This window comes from Vidua macroura, chromosome 3 (assembly GCF_024509145.1).
Source record: "Vidua macroura isolate BioBank_ID:100142 chromosome 3, ASM2450914v1, whole genome shotgun sequence".
NCBI classification, from domain to species: Eukaryota; Metazoa; Chordata; class Aves; order Passeriformes; family Viduidae; genus Vidua; species Vidua macroura.
Genome location: NC_071573.1, coordinates 39849634 through 39871287, shown reverse-complemented (window position 1 = coordinate 39871287; position 21654 = coordinate 39849634). Strand labels below are relative to the sequence as shown.

The window sequence follows — 21654 nt, the reverse complement described above, 5'->3', positions numbered from 1 at the left end:
AAACTTGGAGGGAGGCTACGCTAGTACGTCACTGGGAGGGCCCCTTTCTTGTCCTCCTGACCACAGATACAGCAGTACGGTCATCAGAAAACAGGTGGACACACGCATCGCAAGTAAAGAAGATTGAGCTCCGGGAAGGGACACTGGAGTGGAGAATCACCTCCCCCCTAGAAGACCTGAAATTAACCCTGCGCCAGCCAAGTAAATGACTGATAGGGACCTGATAAGGTGCTCTGTACCAGATTGTGTATGTTACCCATTTGTGCATTTTATTTGTGAATATTGTGACGAGGTTTGGGTAAAGCACTGCAGAAGGGGAAGCTGGCCGGGAGGGTTGTGTGATAAGTATCAGGAACAGGAACAGTACTTGACTAGCCAAGATTGGGAATAATTGAGCAAGATTCTGCAATTTGGTTTCGCTTATTTCAAGACGGGCTAAGGGGTAAACTACAGTCAAAGGCCCGAATCATTGCTGTTGAGTACTGGAGGTTAAACAAGGTACCCTGCAGCGCAGACACGGTTAAGTTACACGGGTGGGGCATTTTCAAACTGAGGTATGTGGCTCGGTCCTGGCATGAAATCACAGGAAACTATTCCTGCTGCCAAGAAGATGGTTTGCCCCGCCGCTGGTCGCCACCCAGTGGGTGTCGGTATAGGCAGAGGAATGTTAGTGGTGGGAGTAATCCTGATGTACCTGAGTCTAACAACATGCCTCAACATTAGTACGCCAATAAGTACGCCAATAACACTTCCGACCTGGAGGGGCGGTGCCCCAACGGTGGGTGCGGGCAGACAAAGCGTACTGACTGAGAAGGACAGGGGGAGTTGGGGGGTCCGACATTCCCAGCCCCAAGAAACTGCAGCAGGGGTGGAGCAGAGGAACTTTGTTCCAAGAACGGCACTCAACAGGGGGAATACAAAATAAAAGAAATAACCAAATTCCATTTACAAGGAGCGACCCCTAAGGACGGGCAGTCAATACACAAAATGCACAGGAGGAATGCCGAATCTGTATCCCTCTCAGCCTGTGATAAGTGTAAACGTACTGTATGGGTTGGGGGAAAAATGGAGTCTGTGTTTGTAGCTCATTTTCAGGCAAACCCCCTGTACTATGACAACAACCTGTTGGGAATGTGTGTAATGGGAGGTAAGACATACTGGGTGGGGAAGAATTTGAACTATGAGAGTAAAAAGTTCCTCAGAAATGAACCAGTTATCCTTGATTTTTTAGAAGATCAGGATGACAGAGCTTGCTTCCAGTATGACAGGATATTTTGCTTTTCAAGGAATAAAGAAGGGGTGGACCCGGAAAGCAAAATAAAACAGGTAACACAAGAGTTAAAAAGACAGAAGGCAGAGGTAAGAAAAAGAAGAATGGAACAGGAGAGGTTAAAAACCTTAAGTGAACAATACGATCAGCTGGAGAAAGAATACACTAACGAGGGCTTACCTGCATTGGATCAAAATTTATTTGTAGATCTGATGCCAGAAATTGCCACGGAATTAGGTCTGACTAATTGTTGGATATGTGGAGGGCTCAAGTCCCCGGAGAAGTGGCCATGGAAAGGTGAGGGTTTAGCACCAGAGCAATTGTTATAATGGGAAGATACTAAGACCCCAAGAATAATTCAGAGGTCCGAGGGATGGATCCTAGACAAAAGGGTAATTGGAACATTCTGCCTTAGCTGGGAAGGGAAAGAATACACTGAAGTGCTGGGATACACCCCGTGTGTATCCACTTTAACTGTGAATTCTTTTAACAAAAGCCGGATCCGGCAGCCAGAAAGCCCGGCAGGGTACTGGGGTTGAGAAAAAGGGGGTCAGTGTGAATGGAGTGATAAGATCGGACTCTGTTGAAACAAAAGCCCTGGAGCTAACCCTTACCAGTCCTTAAATGAGTTAAGTAGGTACTGGAAAGAGCCTGAAAGCACAAAAATTAAGTGGAAAGCCCCAGATGGTTTGTATTGGATTTGTGGAAAGAAGGCGTACAGTGAGCTGCCTCAGTGATGGAAGGGATCATGTACGGTAGGATTAATAAGGCCTGTTTTCTTTACCCTACCTCGCTCTGAGCGCTGTTCTGAAGCGATACGTGGAATAAATAAATAGACTTCATAACTGGGGTAGTTATGAAGTGGGTATGTATGTCAGCGCCCGGCACAAGTGAGGTAGCTCTCCAAAACTTGTGCCCTGAGCCTCAGTCCGACCCACATATTTATTCCCAAAGATGTTCCATATGCAATACATTGCACAACTTTTTCATGCATATTCAACCCCTGGCCCCGCCTGTCCTCGCCTCTCATGCTAAATAAGTCCACGCCCTTCTGGGCATGCGTGGTTTGCTGTAGTGGTCGTACGGGGGTCTCTCGGTGGTCCTGAGGCTGAAGATTGTGGTCTTCCTCATGGCTAAACTTTTCCTCTCTGCGCGTGCGCTTTTGGTCCTTTGGTGCTTATCTGAGTACGTCTGTCAGTCTTGATAGGCTTGGAGACAGAGGAGCTTCTTTATCTGGGTTCTTTGCCTCTTCTGGTATTGTTCTTTATGCAAGAAGCTTCAGAAATTTGCATTTTCCTATGCCCTTTGTACCAGGCAGAGGTTTCTTAAGTAAAAGGTTAAAATTCAATACATACCTCTACAAGCTAAATTATAAATGTTTAATTCATTTTGTTAACTTAACTCCAAAAAACTCTGTTTCAGTTCATTAGGGGCCCCCTTATACGAGACCTTAAGCAGGAAAAAGAGGAGGTTGAAAAACAAGTTCCCTATCTTTGGTGGGGGTCAGACCTGGGGTGAGGAAGAGTGGCCTGCAGAAAGGATAATAGAATACTATGGTCCTGCTACGTGGGCCCAGGATGGGACTTGGGGGTACAGGACCCCGATCTACTTATTAAACCGCCTAATAAGACTACAGGCTAGAAATTGTATCCAACCACACCTCGGATGCCCTTGAACTGCTTGCTATCTAAGCAGCACTCCCAAATGAGAGCTTTTGTATATCAAAATAGAATAGCTATTTGTTATGAACAGTTTCCAGGTGTTCCCCAGAGACGCGGGCAGGGCTTTCCTAGTTCCCATGGCAACACTAAAAGAAAACTACTAACTCTAGCTAAGTACCGATATTGAAATGCTAATTAGCTAATTGCTCTGTTTGTTTTCTCTAAACTACCTGGCCTCCCACCCCTCCACGCTGCCATTCTGGGACTAACATGCAAATAAAAAACCCTTAGGATCATGGGAGTATTTTTAGGAGATAAAAATGAATATAAATAAAAAACTGAACACAATAGAGGAGTCTAGATAAATGCCCTAGCTGAGGAAGAGGGAAACACATCCCCTGACTGGCTTTTAACCGTCGCCATCACCTAAGAAAGAACAGACTATATTAGGCTCTGAGAAGCAGAGAGAGAAAGACAGAGAGCCCTGGTGCTGCCACCACGGAAGGAGCAGGGACAGCTGTTGTTCTGGACTTCAGCAACAGAATCTGCACACCACGCCTCCTCATCCTCGGGCCACTGGTGTGCCACAAGGAAAGGAGAAAGGACAGCTGCTGCTCGGGACTCCAGTGACCGACTCTGCACGCCGCCTTCCTTCCGGCTGCCTGGGAAAGCTATGACCGCGGGGGCGAGCTCTGCGTCGAGCCCCCTGCCCAGCTGATCTTTTTAATAAAGAGCTGAACATTAATAAAGGCATTAGCCCTGTTCATTTCACTCTTGACTATTTGCTGGCGGAGGAAGGAGGAGTTTGTGGGAAATTTAGTGAGTCGGAATGTTGCATAGAAATTGATGATTATGGGGAAACTATTAGAGACCTAGCAACTGAAATCAAATGTGTAGCACATGTTCCTGTACAGAAATGGTATTCAATACTCCAAGCATCCTGGTGGGACCACTTGTTTGATGGGGCTTGGTGGAAAAAAATAATATTTTTCATTGTATGTTTTGTGGCTGGAATCATATTCCTGCCCTGCTTGATACCCTGTTTTATCTGACTAATCCACTCGATGGTACAGGGGATGCAGGTGACGGCCCTGCACACGGATCCAGAATATGCTACAGGAAAATTCAATCATGTATCAAAAATCATGAAATTAGGAGAAGAAAACCCACACAGCAGAGCATCCGAGGCCTTGGCCAGGTTTGAAGGACAAATAAAGGGAGGGGGAGACACTTGCAAGCTTTACCAGGAAATTCCCAGGGAGGAATGGGGCGATGGGATCACAAGGAACTAAAGGAGTTCGTGTATTAGAAGGTGACCACATGGGATCAACAGGGAAATCACCAAATGTAGAGTTTTTAGAAAAGGCACGAATTAAGGTGTTAATGTAGAAGGGGAGGGATTGTTACGTATAATAGGTATAATTCGCACCTATAAAGTGATATATGGGTAGGAGTTTTTATATGGTTAAAATACAGACAAAAAGCAAGCGAGCCAGGGCAAGGGGGCTGCCTCATGTATGTTGAAACCATTGTCGATAAGGCTTCATTAACAAGTTAATACATGTGGCTCCCTCGGAAATGGGCCATTTCTCGAGATAATCTAGGAACTCCCAACTAGATGATTGTCCCATCCCTGGAACCTCCAAAAGATGCATCTCAATGGTGAAAGATGTATCTCAATGGTAACTCCATCGTCAATGTAAATCCTTCCTGGACTTTGGATTGTTCAACCCCATGCAGAGAAAAGAGACTTTATGAATATGTGGGACTTTGAAAGGGAAGAAAAGGCTGATCGCCAAAATCCCAGCCTCAAGCAAAATAAACTGTATAAAAACTGCTCGTGCCAAATGGATGGTGTGAAGCATAGGAGACCTTCTGCTAGAGCAGTCAGACCTGTGTCTCACCCAGTGCCGATCCCAGGCTTGGCACTGTCCTTTTCTTTGTGGCTGGCTCAGATAGAATTTGATCACTATAATAAAAATTGTTGTTTTTTTTTTTAATTTGGCTGGGTCAATTTTTACCTATAACAATCCTGGGTATGTACTATTAATAGCTCCAGCCCTGAGGAAGCAAGCAGTAGCAGAAGGCTCTGACTTTTAGTGCAAGGCTAAGAATACTGGAATTCTTCAAAGAGACTTGTGTTTTTGCAACAAGTACAGTACCTCTTTGGCTGGAAATAATGGGAAAACTCACCCCTTTGATTCAACAGACTTGAAATCAACACAGTAAGAGGCAACTTCCAAAGGAAAATGCAACAGAAATGGATGTATACATTTGTCAGAGGCTCTGTTAGTGTAAAACAGCATACATGAGCCCAAAACTTAAATAGTAATCAGAAGAAATCTGTTGGGGACTGTTTAGGTCTGTGAAATAGATACTACCCTACTATGCTATAGAAAGAGGAGGTTTACCTGAAAAATGCATTTGGAAATATGACGTCTTCTCAGATGGTTAATTAATCATTATTTCATAAAAAAACAAAATTAAAATGAGATCTTATATAACATGATAAAATAATTATTTTTGTGTGCAACGATTTTTCATTTGGAATTTACTTTTGATTGTCCTAGATTGCAAGGCAAGATGTATTCTATTGCCATCTGTTAGAGGTGTGGTAGTTATCTTCTGTTAATTGGGCAGTTTTCTTTATCTCTTCCACAAACCAATCCTCCCCCCTGGGGAGACATCTGCTGTTAATGGCCTATTGGATGTCACTGCATGGCTGATAAAATTACAGCATCCCCTTGTGAGATGCTCTACCCAGAGGGAGGAGCCAAACATTCCTAACTAGATATAATTTGATTTTTTGGGACACCAGATTCAGCCTTTTCCAAGAGGAACAGCTGGGTTTTTCCACTGGATCTTCAAAGGAAGATTACACCCTTCTACAGGCTCGCTGCTCCAATAGGACCACATCTGCCACTCCAGGGGGACTGCAGCCATTCCAATCTGGACTGCTACCAACACCCTGACCAAAAGGGTGTCAGGTTGTATTCTGACTCTGTCAATGGTGTTTCTTTGGTATTATTTAATATATTTTGTTTTCTTTTTCTCTTTTCCTAATAAATTGTATTTCTGACTTGGAGTCTCTCACTGGTTTTGCTTTCAAACCAGAACACTGATAAAGAACTGTAAACTCAAAAGACACTACAGTATAACCACTGTAAACCCAAATAATTATGACTCAGGCAACATGAATTCACACAGCAACCCAGTACAGTACTGCCTAACCAAATCTACCCTAAACATTAGATTGCCAAATACCCATCTACTAACTGTTTACATTCCTAACACCCATGAACGAAATGATGAAATGCAAACATCTTAAACGACAGCATTTCCTTTCATAATGCACCACACTCTTCTTATTAGCAATTGATTCAGAGCTCAACAAGACTAAGCTCAGCTCATGGGAGCTGGCAAGGGTGACAGCAAAACTCCTACATACAGGCCACAAACATGGCACCTCAGCACCCCAGTATTCTCTCACCATAACACAACATCTATTTTGCTTTGCATCATTCAGGATGTTTTACAAGCAGCAAAAATCAGTGTGCTCACCAGAAGCAACTCACTCCCAAGGGGCTCCAGTCACATTTGTGAAGCTGCTCTATTGACACTCACATCACTGCTGTGCGTCAGGGAAATAAAGCACATGCCCAGGACCAGGTATAGACAGTGCCTCTCCCAGAAGCCCAGCATAACTACAGCTTTTATTACTCACTTGACAAGTTTCCTGTTCCCAAGAAGACAGGTTGCTTTGATTTGATGTCTGTTCCCAGACATTTTTAGAAAAAACTGCATGACAACTGAATTCCTGCTCTTTGTATTGAAACATAAATAAGCATGTACAGAGAATTAAAGAAACAGCCATAATTCTGAGAAGGCACTAAAAGAATCAGCCAAGATGACCACTGCAGAATGTTTCCAAGCCCTGAGATTTACAAGAACTCAAGAGGAAAAGGTAAGATGGGTGCTTCTAATCTGGCAAGGGGACACAGGCTGAAGACAACGAGATTAGAATCAGACTGGACAAATGAGCCTCAGCACTTACTACTCCCCCTTCCTGCCAGCATCTCATTTTTCGTTCTTTCTGGAGACCTGCATCCTCTTTGGCATCATATCTTTTCCTTCCTGTTTTGATAAGCAGAACATAGCAACCCTCACAGAGGAGCCTGTGTGATGAGGTGGCCAAGTGCCAGAGATGAGCCCATCTGAGAATGCTGCTTCTGAACTTGTGCAAGCCTCTGAATACAATCCAATATTTTGATACACGTGTATCTGCAGATTCTGGTGAGCTATGAATTCTCAAGGCTGCTGACATTGTTCAGTATCTTATTCATCAGAAACTAAGTTTTACCTGATGCTTGATTCTGGAATAGAAAAGCTTTACTGGTGTAAAACCCCTGATGCCAGTTCAGTAAACACTGGAACATTTTGATGAGAAGGAGGATAATTCAGTAAAGAGGACATTTGTCAGAGACATATATTCAGCCCCTTGCCTTACCACAGACTCTCTCTGTAACCACTGGCAAGCTATTCAGTCCTAGAATTATCCAAGACTAACCCCAGACTAACCCCATCATTGCCTCATTCTTACTACTTGCTGGCTCTGAGCATTCACCAATGACAAGGTGTAGAGTCCACAAAATTCAGCCTCTAAAACTACAGACTTCTGCTCTGCAAAATGGGGACAATACCGTTTTCCTTGTGTACTAACAGTCAAAAGAATGGCTGTGGAAAAAAAATAAGAGATGGTTAGAAGCTGTAGCAATGAGAACTACTTAAGAACCAGAAAAGATAAGATAAATTTGGAATTTCCCAACTGGTATTTGTCAGCGATTTTTCTGGCAAATGTTGCTGAGAATGGTAAGATACTCCCTTAAGAAGATTTAAGTGCCCTGAGAATTTGCATACCAATGTGGTAAAGGTTTCTTAGGCAAGTGCAAACTAACAAGCACAACATGAGAGCAATATGCAAGCACAGGGAACAGTCTGTGCATGTGGGAGAACATACTGAAGAACAGATCAGCAGAGATAAAAGGCCATATCTTGATTACTAGGTCTCCTAAACACAGACAGACAAAGCAAATTAAAATAATGCAAACTCAAAAAATCTGATGTGCCAAGTATTTTGCTTGCTCACCAGCTCAGCTGTAGCAAACAAATGTAACTGTTGCCACAATTCTACTCACATGGCGGAGGGAGGAAAAAAAAAGGTAATTTCACTGTACACACACACTACCAGGTGCACTACACATAGGCTGGGCACACTGACTGCCTGCAGCTTCCAATCCCACACTTTGTGCTCAGAACCATGGTCCAACAGTGCAACTTCGCAGGGATGGTGAGGGGTCTGGAAAAGTAGCTTGGAGGCATCTTTTTCCTTGCCAGCATGTCCTTAAGAAATTGTAGGACCTTAGTTTTCCAATTTACAATGTTTCTTGAAATTGCCCAGGCAGACTGCAGACTGCTTTTCTAATAATTTAGAATAACTGCAACCCCATCATCATGAACAAAACATCTATTCTAGCATCTATTTTCACATAAGAATTATAGAAGGAGATCCCAAAGGACTGCAGAAAATGACTGGGTGCTTGCTTACAGTCCCATCTGACATCAGGATACATGCAAGAGACAACCTAGAGATATTTCTTGGAACTGAGACAGTTCCTTGCTGTGATTTGAAAAATAGGGCTATTCTCCCTATTTGGCTGTGGAGTGCCATCAATAAGGCTGATGTTTGTACTCCTGAGTTATGAGAGTTAGCTGAAGTGTGTTGCAGAACTGAGAGGTGGTTTCCATCACCGGATGACCCTGTTAACTTCTGGGCAAGACAAAAGGAAAACATGATGTCACTGCAGCGCTAATCATTCCTTTGCTAAAGATTTCCCCAAGGGAAACTTGTGCCCTAGAGGAAGAGAAGGAATGGAAACAGCAACACCCCAAGATGGCAGCACTAGCATCTTTCACTGGAAGAAGCTACAGCAAGTGATGAATATTCTAAGGGATATGATCACTTAATTCAGTGCTCAAAAGCACCTGTAAATTGTGATTGCTCCCTAAAGCAAAACCCTGCCCAGCAAGACCACCACTGTGACCCGCCACATAGTTAACAGGATTCAGTCATCTTTTGAAAACTGCACTGGTAACTCCTACTGCAGTCTGGCTTTTTGGGATGCCAGTTGTTCTCAAAATAGGCAAGGAAATGAATCCAATTTTCAATCCAGTAATGGAAATCATAAACCTGTACCACAATTTTAAGTGACACAAATCCAGTTTATGAAGGCTCCAATAATTTTATGCCTGTGCATAATAAAGCTTATGTTCTCAGCATTAGCAGCAAAGAAAGCCATGACCTATTTTACACTAAATATTCTACTCCAGGTACAGAAAAAAATATACATGTGAAATAACTGGGGGGTAATCCAGCCACAAATCTGCCTGTAAAAAGAAATACCCAAGAAGTACTTCCTGTTTTACAGAAAAGGCTTACTATATATCACAGAGGGTATTGCACATTCTGCTGCGCTCATTTCACATAAAACCACGTACTTTATGTTCTGTGTAAGTATCCCATTTACCTTAAAGAAACTTCCTCTTTTGTCCACACAATGGGTTCTCATTGTCAAAGACGACATCTTCCCTGAGAAGACTCCACTGTATGCCTTGATCTCCTAAAAGCAGACACATATTTGTAATGGTTAGTCCAGTCTGTAGGAAATTCCTCTGCAATTCTAAGCCACAGAAACAGTCACAACAAGCCTCCTGCCAAACCCTTTCCGTCAACAACATTGTGCCATTTATTTCCTACCAGAGTCCTTACATATCCCCTCAGTCCATTATTTTTCCATAAACTGCTTCAAAAATACAGTGCTACTCAGAGTTCTGTATCTCTCCCTTCTTTTCACAGCTGATCCCGTAGCTATGACTAGATTTTAATGTGCTCATTAAAAAAGAATGCTAAAACATAATGATTGCTTTCTTTGTTTACTTGACCTCAGTCTGCAGTACAAACAGAACAAAATGTTAGATGTCATTACAATCCATTCTCAAATACTACAGTATTAGCAGGACTTATCAGGAGGGAAAAAAAAACAGTTTAAAATCACCCACAAGGGAGAAAACATTCTACCATTAAAGTAAAAACCAACAAACAACAACAACAAAAAGCCCAAACACCCCCCAAAAATGCTGCTTCAGATTTCTAAAATGCAACTGAGTCATATTCAAGTCAGGAACTGAAAATGAATTTAGGAAGAAGCAGCATTTTCTGCTATCAGGTAAACTGAACGAACAGTTCAACACGCAGGACAATACACTAATGCATCCATCACATAAGGAATATCAAGAGGGTGATCTCCGTCTGACAGTAGAGTAGCAGAGTTCCTCTAAAGTCACAACCAATTCACACCAGTAATTTGTGAATCAGCTTCTGAACTAAGCAGGATTCAGTTCCATGGCTAAAAAGTCACCCTAGTATTTTACAGGCAAGCTGTAACTGTACTTAAGCAGCCTACCTCTCCTCCTTGCACACACATTTTCCAACCACATAGCAGGGAGTTATGCTGGAAGTTTCAGCTACTAAAAGGGGCAAATAATGCAAGTGCAAAACATTACAGAGTAGAGATGGAGGCACAGCTTTGGATTTGATACAAGCAGAAATTAAAATAAAAGGCTGTCAGCAGCAGTGAAAGCCAAGTTTAGTGGTGTGGCTGCAGAGGGAGATGGAATAGAACAAAGCAGCTGGGACAGAGAATGCTGACAGGTAAAACCCCAAATTTGACACATACTCCACACCAAATACATGCATGCTTCTGCTTCCCTCTAATGCCTTATGAGAAAGAGTTGACATGGGTTAGGAAGACTAAGGCAGAAGGAAGAGCATAAATGAAAAGAAGGGTTAAACGAGAAACGCCAGCAAGCAAAAGTACTTGAGAAAACAGAGAGGTACAAGCAGGAGAAAAGAAACATTTTAGTTTTAACATGTAGCAGGAAGCCTTAAATAGTTTGCCTTGTTTCCAGAGGTCCTACCACAAGAGCACTAGAGGTTACATTTTTCCACTTGCATTCTGGTTAAAAAGCAGCCATGCCAGGAAGCTCAGCAACCTGCTTGTTTCCCAGGCAGGGTTTGCAGACTTTGAAGGCTGAAAGTACAATCTTGAATTCTGCACTGTTGTGAAAACCAAACACTAGGGGATGAGCAAGAGAAGACAAAAGAGAGGGCCGAGAAAAAACATTAAAAGTAAAAAATTCCAACTTTCTTCCTAAAACAGTATATTTAAAACATACATTCTTGGTGAAGCTCTAAAGAATTGTGAACTGTGTTTCTTTACCTAGAAGTGTGCTTAAATAACTTGACTGCACTAATCTCATAAGAGATTATGTTCAGCAGGTGGTTTTGCAGGTGCTATTAAATGAGTTGAGCTCTGTCTCCTCATTTGTCATATACACAAGGGTACAGAGCAGGTATTCCCCTCTGGGGAGCATAAGAAATTCTATTTTAAAAAATAAATAGATCAAAATAAATAGATCAATAGATCTTTAGATCAATTCTGGAAAGAAAATTTTCACCTGAGAGTGTTAAGGAGTACATTAGAGGGTTATGAGCAACATCCTGCAGTTGTCTGTACATCTCTAGTCTCAGTCATTAAGCACTTCAATTACAAACAACAACCCCTTCACAGGAAATCTCATGGGTTTTAATTTTTTTTTTTTTTTTCAATTTAACCACAAGGATGTCTGCATACAATCCTATTACCAAAGACAATGCTGGGATTTTTACATTCTCCACTCAAATGTATAGAGGAAGGAAAACACACAAATACAGAGTTTTTGCCCTTCAAAGAGTGGTATGACTCCAGTCAGAAGAAAGTCTCAAAAAAAACACCACTGCTTATATCACTTGTAAGAGGTTCTGGAGCTCTAGACTTCTTCATAACTTCTATTACTGTCACTATTTATGCAACATTACTGCTATCTGTAGGACCTTAACTCTGAGCCTCAGCTGGGCTCTTCTCAGCTCCACACAGCCAGTGAATCAATCCCCACCATCTTTCATGGTTAGAGTGTAATTTCAAACTAATCTAGGGTAACCTAAATAATTTTTCATGTTTGAGTGGGTTTTAGTATTTCTGACTAAAATCAGCACAATGGGAAACACTGATAGGCTTCTTTTTGTTTGTTGGGAAGGGTTCTTTTGGTGCAGATACTTCTCTTTTACCATGCAATAACACAAGAAGATACTTGGGCTTGCTGGTAAAATGGACTGCCAGGGTGGGTGCAACACCCCAAAACATGGGGGTAGGCTCCTACCTCGGAGCTGAGAGGTATTTCCGTATCATGCAGAAAAAAACAAACCTACTGTCAGGAGGCTTAATTTCTCTACATAGCTGTGCACATCTGATGCTTACTCAGATCCAAGACAGGCTGGAAAACCACTGCTCTGAAGTTGTACTTGTTGAATTTGGACTGTATGAGGCTGTCAGAAACAAAAAATCTCCGTCCTCTGATTGGGAAGCTAGGTGGAGCAAGTCAGCAAAGCATGTCATCTCCTGCACCTACTGGAGAGAAGCCTTTTCTCCTCCTCCAGGCACCGAGGCAGGGAGCCCAGACAGATTCACCCAGACACTGCCCAGATGCTGCCTGCTCAGAAACCCACCTGGAAATGTCATCAGGCTGCAGGAGCCAGCTCACTTTGTAATTCACGCGGCTTTTTGCCTGGCCATTTGGAGGGAAGCCTTCTCTGTCTCCCAGGGCTTTGTCCCAGCTCTCCGTGGGCAGCCGGTGCCAGACACTTCCTACCCACAGCACTGCCTTCCTACAGCTCCCCACATCCAGGACAGAGCTCCTGTGTGTGACCAACAATACAGGGCAGGAGAAGGCATGATCTGTCTGCTTGGCAAATTTCCCTCAAGTCCAATGCTACTGCATGGATGTTCATGCCCATGCAAGCTGTATGTTTCAAAACCCCAGGTGCCTTTTTATCTTTCTTCCATTCCCTTCTCCTGCTGGTTTTCATTCACACAGGAATGCCAGGGCACCTTTCACATGCCTGTATGCAATCTGACTTCTGACTCCTTATCAAAACAGCTCCTATTTTACTCCCTCTACTGCAATTTTACTCGGATTTTTTTTTTTTTGGTATGCTCTTATACTTAACTATATTAGAGCCAATGACCACCTCACTGGACTTTTCAGGACCCTTCCCTTTAATTCTCTCATTCAAATCCTGCTTTTATGAAGCAAAACATCTCATTTTCTTTAGCTGAAAGTCCTAGCAAAGACAAGACAGTCTGTCTGTATGCCTCCCCCTAGCCCAGCCACAGCAACCTGTATGAAGTCCCTGCCCACAATCCTCCCACAATACCACCTCTTCTCTTTCCTAAGGAATCAAGGCTATCCAACTGCACTAGCTTCCTGTTCCTTAGTTCCTAACTAGGATTTTGGCCAACCTAACAAGACCTGAATGAGGAAAGACTTTAACACAGATAAAATGATAGCAGGAAGAGACTTAAGTATGCCACCACTGAAGGAAGAGAGCTATCTGCAGCTTTCCTTTTGCTGGCTGACCCACAAAATTATCACCTTTTTTTTTTTTCCTGTATTTTAAATGTAAGTTGCCCCTCCGAAGAAACTCAATCTGCCCTTTTTCATTCTCTACCTGTAAAGACCGTGCAACCACTGAGCACAGACTCTCACAGAAACTACCTCAGGTAAATTAACTAACGGTTTTACTGTTCTGCAGCCAAGAAAACACAGGAGAAAATATTAGTCCAGACCTTAAGTGTAAGCTGGCAAAGGTCAGCTGATGTCAGAGGCTAATGCAGGTTGCTACCTGTCAGTGCATTCCCTTGGCCAGCAGTGGGATACAGCTGGAATACAATCCCTACTGTCCCATAACAGAAAAGCAAGGAAGCTAGGTAGATACAGATGTACTTGTAAAACCTATAGTGAATTAGTATCATATTACAATCAATTTTTACAGCAATTTATAAACACATAGTATTAAAACAACTAAAATTAATTTGGTGAACCCATTTTCTGGTGGGTTAAAGTAGAAACCAGAAACAGGAAGGATAAATACATTTTGTTTAATTAAAAAAAAACAAAAAACCCACCCTGCTCAAATGCAACTCTACACTTGACAATATACCAAGAGATATACACAGTACTTCAAATTTTCAGCAAATGTAATCATCCTCATGCAGTTCATTTTCCTGTTCTCCTAGCACATTTGCCAGTCCCAGGGAGCAGTCTATGTTCATCTCTAACTTACAAAGCTCTGGTTTGTCTAACTACTCTGACCTTATCTGAATCTTGGCAAAATTAAACTTTTCCTTTTGAAAGTATTTCCTCTGAGCTGACTGCAAGCCTCCTTCCAGGAACATAGATACAAGTGAGCACAGTATCACTTTGAAAATCTATCAAATAAGACCTTCAGTCTGAGAACTATCACTGGTGCCAGGATCTAGCAGATCTCTCAACTCAAATGTTGCATTGTGTTAACACAGCTGTATCCACAAGCAAAATTCGAGGGGATTATGTAAAAAGAAATTCTAATTTCCATCATTCTTCTGGTGGCAGAAAGGGTTTACAGTCTTTTTTTTTAAATTCAAGTAATGCAAGGGCACATTATTTGTAGAAAACAAGTAAGACATACATCAAAAATGGCAAGTCATTCTTTACACACAGGTGGATTTTTGTATTTTGCCATTTTATTTAAAGAGTTTTAAAAACCTTGGAAATAACAAAAATTCTTTCACTCTCCTTTTCCTTCAAGAACTCTATACTTTTGTCTTTGCTACCTAAACATAATGTGTTTGTGTGAGCTGCTCCCCGAAAGAAAGCCACAGCCACCGGTATGATGTCAGTGAGTACTTCTTAGTCAGTATTTCTGCCCTCGATGTAAAAAAGATCTTACAAAGATAGACATTCCCTACTCAAGTAGGCAGAAGGGCCATGAGCAGCTGTTTGCAATCCTTTTCGGGAAACAATACTGTCTTCATAAACTGCAAAGGAAACATAAATATGCAACACTCCGAACTTTTCAAAGGCAGTGAGGGGGGGTTACAGGTAAACTGTATCAATGCTGCTCATCTCGCTTAACATAACAATGCTGTTAAATCACAGCCAGCTCTCCAAGGAGGACTCCACCTCACCATGCATTAAGCCATGAAGTACCAGCCAGTGCTTAAGAAACTGTCACCCAGACTGACTGATCTTCAGGGACTGTGACAAGAAACTCACCCGAACAGACCGATTTTCAGTGGCTGTGATCCAGTCTATGCGGCAGTCATGGCATAATTATCGGAGTCAGCCTAAAGTGTGAACATGACTGCCAGACTTATGCATCGATCTTTTTACATCTGGTTTCAGCCAGCCATCATTCCTGCCTCAAACAATCTTTTGCCAGCAGGCTTATTATTTCCCCTTGATCCCAGATCCTATTTTATGAGACTAAAGGATAAAGAGGAGTTATTACTTTGAACTTGTTTTACTACAGCACTCTCAGGAGAGGCTTTAAGTCCCATCAGATTTTGTGCAGATCCACTGCCGCACTTACAGCTGTCTACCCACTTCTTTTATCTATGAAGCCATAAATTCAGAAATGAAAGCATCTGAAAATCCCATCTGATAAGGGCACAAGAATCGTCCTGGCTCTGCTCCCATCAACATAAGCAGACATGGCATCACTCTTTCCAGCAGAAGCATACTGTTATGCAAACACTGAATGCCTCAGAAAAGCCAATCCTCAAGCTTTGTACGAGCACAGCGTGTTGCAAAAGCACGGCACCCTACCAGGACAGTTTGCTGCTAGCACTCTCCCTCTGTACCCCTTCCCAAATTTCTTCTTCCTCTTCCACTAAACAACCTCCTCCTGCTTGCTCCCATGGCATACTTTCCACATTACTGAAAAGGAATAAAACCCCAAGTCATTTCCTCTGGCACAGCATTTAGTCATGAAGGATACTACCAAATCTCTTATAAGAGAATGATTGTTTGTTGATACATTCATGTCTTGTTTTGCCTCTGGAAATGTCAGAGAAATAAATTTAGGAAGAGATTGACTTTGATTTGGATAACTATTGGGGATACCAATATTTCCTGCGGGAACACGCCCGGGCTTGCCCCGTCGCTGAGCTCAATGGCGGCAGCTGGGGTGGTTTAACCCCAGAGACACCCTTTGGCTCACCCAGAGGCTGCAGGCGGCTGCAAGCTTGCCAGAAACCCCAGTGGACGGTATTCCTCAGTGGAGAAACTTTGGGCTACGGTGAAGGAAGGAGTCACTTCTGCCAGAGGGTTAAATCCAGAGCGTTTATTCCAGCTACGAGCTTCTGAACCCAGTAACAGCTCCAACAGAAGTCCCGACCGCATGGCCGGTGCCCGGTTTTATCCTGGGGGCAGGGGGGGAGGGCAGGGGCAGGGGATTAACCAACCAGGTGAGGGGAGATGGGTCCCAGGGACAAAAAGGCACCTAGATTGCCCAATACTCCCTGGGGGGCAGGGGGAATCGTTTGAATCTACCAATCACTCGACGCCCTGTCTGGACTTCTTCCAACATTGACAAGTAGGGCTCACAGCAGGGGTTGGAGTGGGGGAAAGGGCAAGGGCTTATACATCTAGGAGGGAGAAGACACACCGCAACAGATAACCTTTCAGAACTTTTCTATTCTTCCCGAATTCCCTGGCCCATATACCTCACAAAAACTAGTTGTTTCTTCCAGTATTTCTGTAATTTCCACTTACTATTCGTGCCAAAACCACCGAATAGTAAAAATAACAGTCACAAGTGTTTTCAAACATCTTTTTAAAGTTTAACATATAGCTGCACTTCCTGGAAGAAGCGAGAAAAAGTAATTGCTTGAATTACAGTATTAGCTTCACAGTCTAGAGAAACTCCAGAATTCATAGTGATACTTTAATGCCCAGGGACATGGGGTTCAGCACCTACATCTAGATGGACATGCACAAGACAACCACCTGCTGGGCTTGACCATGGCTTATTTTAGGCACCTGGGAAAAGCATCTTCTCCCTGTACCATGAAAGCCAGAGCAGGATGAGGGTTTCAGTGCTCAACTCCTAGCTCTTACCTTCTGGCCCAACAGAGGCATCAAAACAAAGCTCTGTCTACTCCACTGCCAGAGGTGACAATCCTCCACGCAGCAAGGGGGAAGAAGAGACCTGACTTCTGATGTTTCAGAGAGCCTGAACACTTCTATCTACTCACATATTTCCAAGATCATAGAATTGCAGAATGGCTTGGGTTGGAGATCTAAAAGGGTCTCATTCCAACCCCCTGCTGTGGGCAGGGACACCTTCCACTATCCCAGGTTGCACCAAGCCCTGTCCAACCTGGCCTTGGACACTTCCAGGGATGGGGCAGCCACAGCTTCTCTGGGTACCTGTGTCAGGGGCCTCACCACCCTCACAGGGAAGAATTTCTTCCTAATAACCTAAACTTAGTCTCTGTCAGTTTGAAGCCACTCCCCCTTATCCCACCTTAAAACATTTCTTCTATGTGGCAGAGTACTATGTAAATCAAAGCTTGTGCTCATTTTGCTCAATGCTTCAAGAAAAGCTTCACCTGATTTCCAGTAAGAGCAATTCTCTTTCCAGACCTAGGGAGCACAAATTCTTTTGAAAAATTCTTCTTCACATAATTCATTGAAAAGGATTGCATTTGTTCACCCAAAGCAACACACAAATGGGAAAAAACGGCAGACAGATCTAAAAGTTGTTTGACCTTAAAAGTAAATATGAGACATGGATTGCAAGACAGAAAAGTGATCTTAAAAGAATTGCAAAAGCTGTGATTTTTTTTAAGCCCTAAATATCTTTTAGGCTCTTTATTACTAAGAAAAATAAAAGAAACTGTTAAATAGTTTGTATACCATGAACAACGACAAATATATCTTCTTTTAATTCTAATGCAATAGCATTTTATAGTCATGTTTGTTGCATCACCAATATGCTTAATAGGTATCTCTTTGTAAGAAAATAACTCCTTGTAACAGCAAGCAATGGTTTCATTATTCCCTATGAAACATTTTGCAAAGTAAATTGCTGTTTAGAAGGCAGCCAATGCCAAAGAAATTGCATCCTGCATTTCATAGAATCAGCAGAAAGATTTCCATTAATGGCCATAATTACTGGAATGAGTTCAGCACAGCACACTAAATGGTATGCAAGAAGAATCTGTACAATCAGGAGCCCCTTAGGCTGTTATTCCAAGCTCCATATAAAAGCTTGTGCTATGCACCTCAGCTTCAGCACAGGCCAAGGCATCAGGGCAATGATTAACCAGGGAACAAACACCCCTCTCTTTATTCTGGTGTTGATCTTATGGTCATCTTTGTGTGACACATTCAAAAGATAATATGAAAATGCCACTAATCTAATGGTTTAGCTATTAACTAAGGAATCACATCATCAGAAATGCACCATACTTGGCACTTTGTTTTTTGAATAGCTCCCAGTGACAGCAGCTGCTCATTTCCAGTACACAGGTTGTTCTTCCTCTGAGCCAAGTTAGCCAAGTTAAATATAGACTACTTTATTTCAGCCAAGTCCATGGTAAAGGCAAATATTTGAATTCCTTAATCAAAACTGTTAAGACATAATCACATGGGACACTTCTCAATTTAGCCTTTAGCATTAGTTAGGAATAATTTCACCCTTTCTTCTTTATTCACACTTTCAACATATTATATGAAATAGTAAATTTTGTGGACCACAAAAACTCAGGCTTTATACCAAACACTATGTTTACAAGCATCAAGGAGACAAACCTAAACAGTGTGGCATCGTCTTTAAAATAGAAACATGTTTTGGGATTTCAGGAAGCATATGTGCCCTCTCTGGTCTATGCACAGTCCAGAAGTACCAAAGTTAATGCACTCTTGTGATTTAAGAAATGGGCCTCACGTTTGGTGAGAACTTTGATGTGTAATTAGTTTTTGTTCCCCATGTAAACTGAGAACAGTACTGCCCTACATCAGAAGGTTTTCTCAAGGAGTGAACCACTCAGAAGTGAAAATTCCAGACACTGCATAGATGGGGGTGACCCACAGGAACCCCTCACTGTCACCAGGACATGTGCAGAGGAAAGAAAGGAGTGACCAGAGGAGTGGGACAAGGTCCCAAGCTCCTGATCAGCCTGCTGGGAGGGCTGGACTAGCTGAACTCTGCAAGCCCTTTCTAACCTCTGTATTTTGCAAAGATGTCACAAAGCAGGAAGGGGAAGGAATGGAGAAGTGTGTGTTGGGGAGGTTGGGTATTATTTTTGGTGGGGTTTTGGCTTTTTTTGTTTGCTTCTTTTGCAATACCAAGATATCAGAGGAAAAGCATTAATTTTTCTTACTCAGTTTCACATGGGGGGGAGATTTCCACTGCTCCAAAACCCATTTTTATGTTTCATCACAAAGGAATTACTAAGTTTACATAACCCAAAAGGAAGCACTAAGTCAAAAAGCATAATATCAGCTTAAATAATTAATAAATCACACTTTTAACTTTGTATTTATTAGCAAATGGCACGTACCTCATCATGAAAAACTGTGTGAGGAAACATCTAAACTTGGAGCAAACAAATTATGGTACTGTTGGAACTACGTATCAACAGGAGGCATAAAAATTTGGATGTATGCTTTTTACAGGGACAACCTGACTAAACAAACCACAACTATTATTTGTCTACCACTGGAAAATGTTTAAAAATACCCTAGACAGTTCACCTACTAAGTGATATGCAAATATTTATCCAAGTTTAAACAAATGAGGGAAACTTGCAGTGATGGAACCTGATTTTTCACCCCCTAAAACAAGTACACTAGATGTTATAGGTCAGCTAGTGTGAAGCCACTGAAATTCTTGAAAGGATCCATTTTCAAGCTGCCTGTTTAAGAACGCATCCTGAACTGCACCAGGTCAGCACCAAGTGACTAACCTGAGGGCACTCCAGCTGCAGGCATGGATTTGCTTTCTGTTCAATAACAATTTTATTTGCATGTCATTAGTTATATTTGCACTAGTGCTTTCTGACCAAGAGGTTAATGTAATCCAACAGACTGTATGAGGAAGATCACATGCAAGTTTTTGTGGTTGCACTGTCTATTTTAAACAGCTGGACATCAGACATGATGGACAATTTGCTTCTTTATTCACTAAGCACTCACTACTAATTTTTGAAGAATGCTGTTGATTGCTTTAAGAAGCACTTTTTGTAGCACACTTCCAATGTGGTTCCACACCCTTGAGGGTACACAAACACAGCAAATCATGAGGCTGAGTACCAAGTAGAAGATTTATTTCTCAATGAACAAAAGAAAATATTTTCACTAGAAAAACTTTAAAAGAAGAGTGCTTATGTCTTGACCTATTTGTTTTGGTTTATGCACAGAAAAGACTCTAAGAAAATCTTGCATTAGTTAAACCAAGGTCACTGCTCTCCACACAAGGTTGATCCATGTAACAACACTTCTGCCTATAGCAGAGTTTTCACTGTCCTAACCTAGATCAGATCCACTGGCAATGAACAGGTAAGTTGCTCACTGTAGAAAGCCTGCATGGAGACAGGCTTGGGAACTGGGTTAGCCCCACTAGGGACTTGACACCTTCTGCACCACCACAGCAGAGCACTGCTAATCTGTATTACGTAGAGGGAAAGCCACCACTAGGCTCAGAATGTGTAATTTGTTCCTGAACCACACTCGAATTATAACAGACTGGAAAAAGCAGGCTGAGCCACGAATGTGTGCCAGCTCACTGCTGCACAGGTGTGCCAACACAGCAAGCAGGATACACCCCAAGCACACATTCTCACTGTCCTGTCAGCTGTGCCATATACACATCATGGGAGATGGAATGCCTAGACAAAATGTCTGCACTTATTTTGTGTTACTAGGAGGTTAAAAACCAAAACAAAACCACAAATCAAATCCTGCAGAGAAACACTCTATTTGCATAGTCTACTTCTTGCCTGTTAGAGGATCTGGTTGGGGGCAGAGGGGAGGCATGAATAGGGCAATATAACAGTTCTTCATAACCAAGTCTGCAGATAGTATAATGCACAGCATTGCCTCTACCTGACCTATCTGGAAAAATTAGGAGGTCATTTTAAATTCTCAAAATCATTTAAAATACTTGTACATTCCTCATAATGATCAGGTCTATAAGACTGGTTACAAAGAGTGTTCTATAAAATCCATGCACAACTTTGACCAACTATGCTCTGAAATACTCAGTTTTCTTTTTTTTTTTTTCATACAACTACTGAACTACTGCTTATCTGCGAGACTGGAGAAGTGGAGGGATTCACCTTGGAGATGTTTTCTTTTTGAGGGACAAGGGAGTTCCAAATATTCAAATATTTAGAATCTACAACTTTGTTTCCAAATCTATGTTCACCAAACAAAAGAGAAAAGTCAGTCATAATACATGACTCTGATAAACAGTCTTAAATGTTTCTTCTTCTATCCTATTTCTTTATGGAAAAAAACATTAAATAGTGAAAACAAGGTTATGACACATAGCAATGAAACCCAGGAAATTCAAAACTGACAGCTGTCGAAATATCTGCCTCAAGTTAATTCCACTCCCCTTCCTGTTTTCTATACATGCACCACGGGACTGGCAATGTCAGCCTCAATCAAACTTCATGGCTCGTGTCCCAACCTGTGTAGCTTCAAAGTCACGTAAGCATAGGTCACCCTTCCTGTCCT

At 42.2% G+C, this 21654-nt stretch overlaps 1 protein-coding gene across 5 annotated transcripts in view; it reads right to left on the bottom strand.

Annotated features, from left to right (window-relative positions):
- Positions 1-21654, bottom strand: part of RIN2 (Ras and Rab interactor 2) — a 75317-nt gene that overhangs the window by 41011 nt on the left and 12652 nt on the right. For 3 of the 5 annotated variants that reach the window (XM_053974736.1, XM_053974735.1, XM_053974740.1), the window contains exon 2: positions 9516-9608. In XM_053974736.1, coding sequence (XP_053830711.1) covers positions 9516-9572 — 57 coding nt within the window. In that variant the 5' untranslated portion in view covers positions 9573-9608. Of the gene's footprint in view, positions 1-9515; positions 9609-16126; positions 16183-21654 lie in introns of those variants that run through there. The other 2 variants (XM_053974737.1, XM_053974739.1) reach the window with 2 other exon arrangements.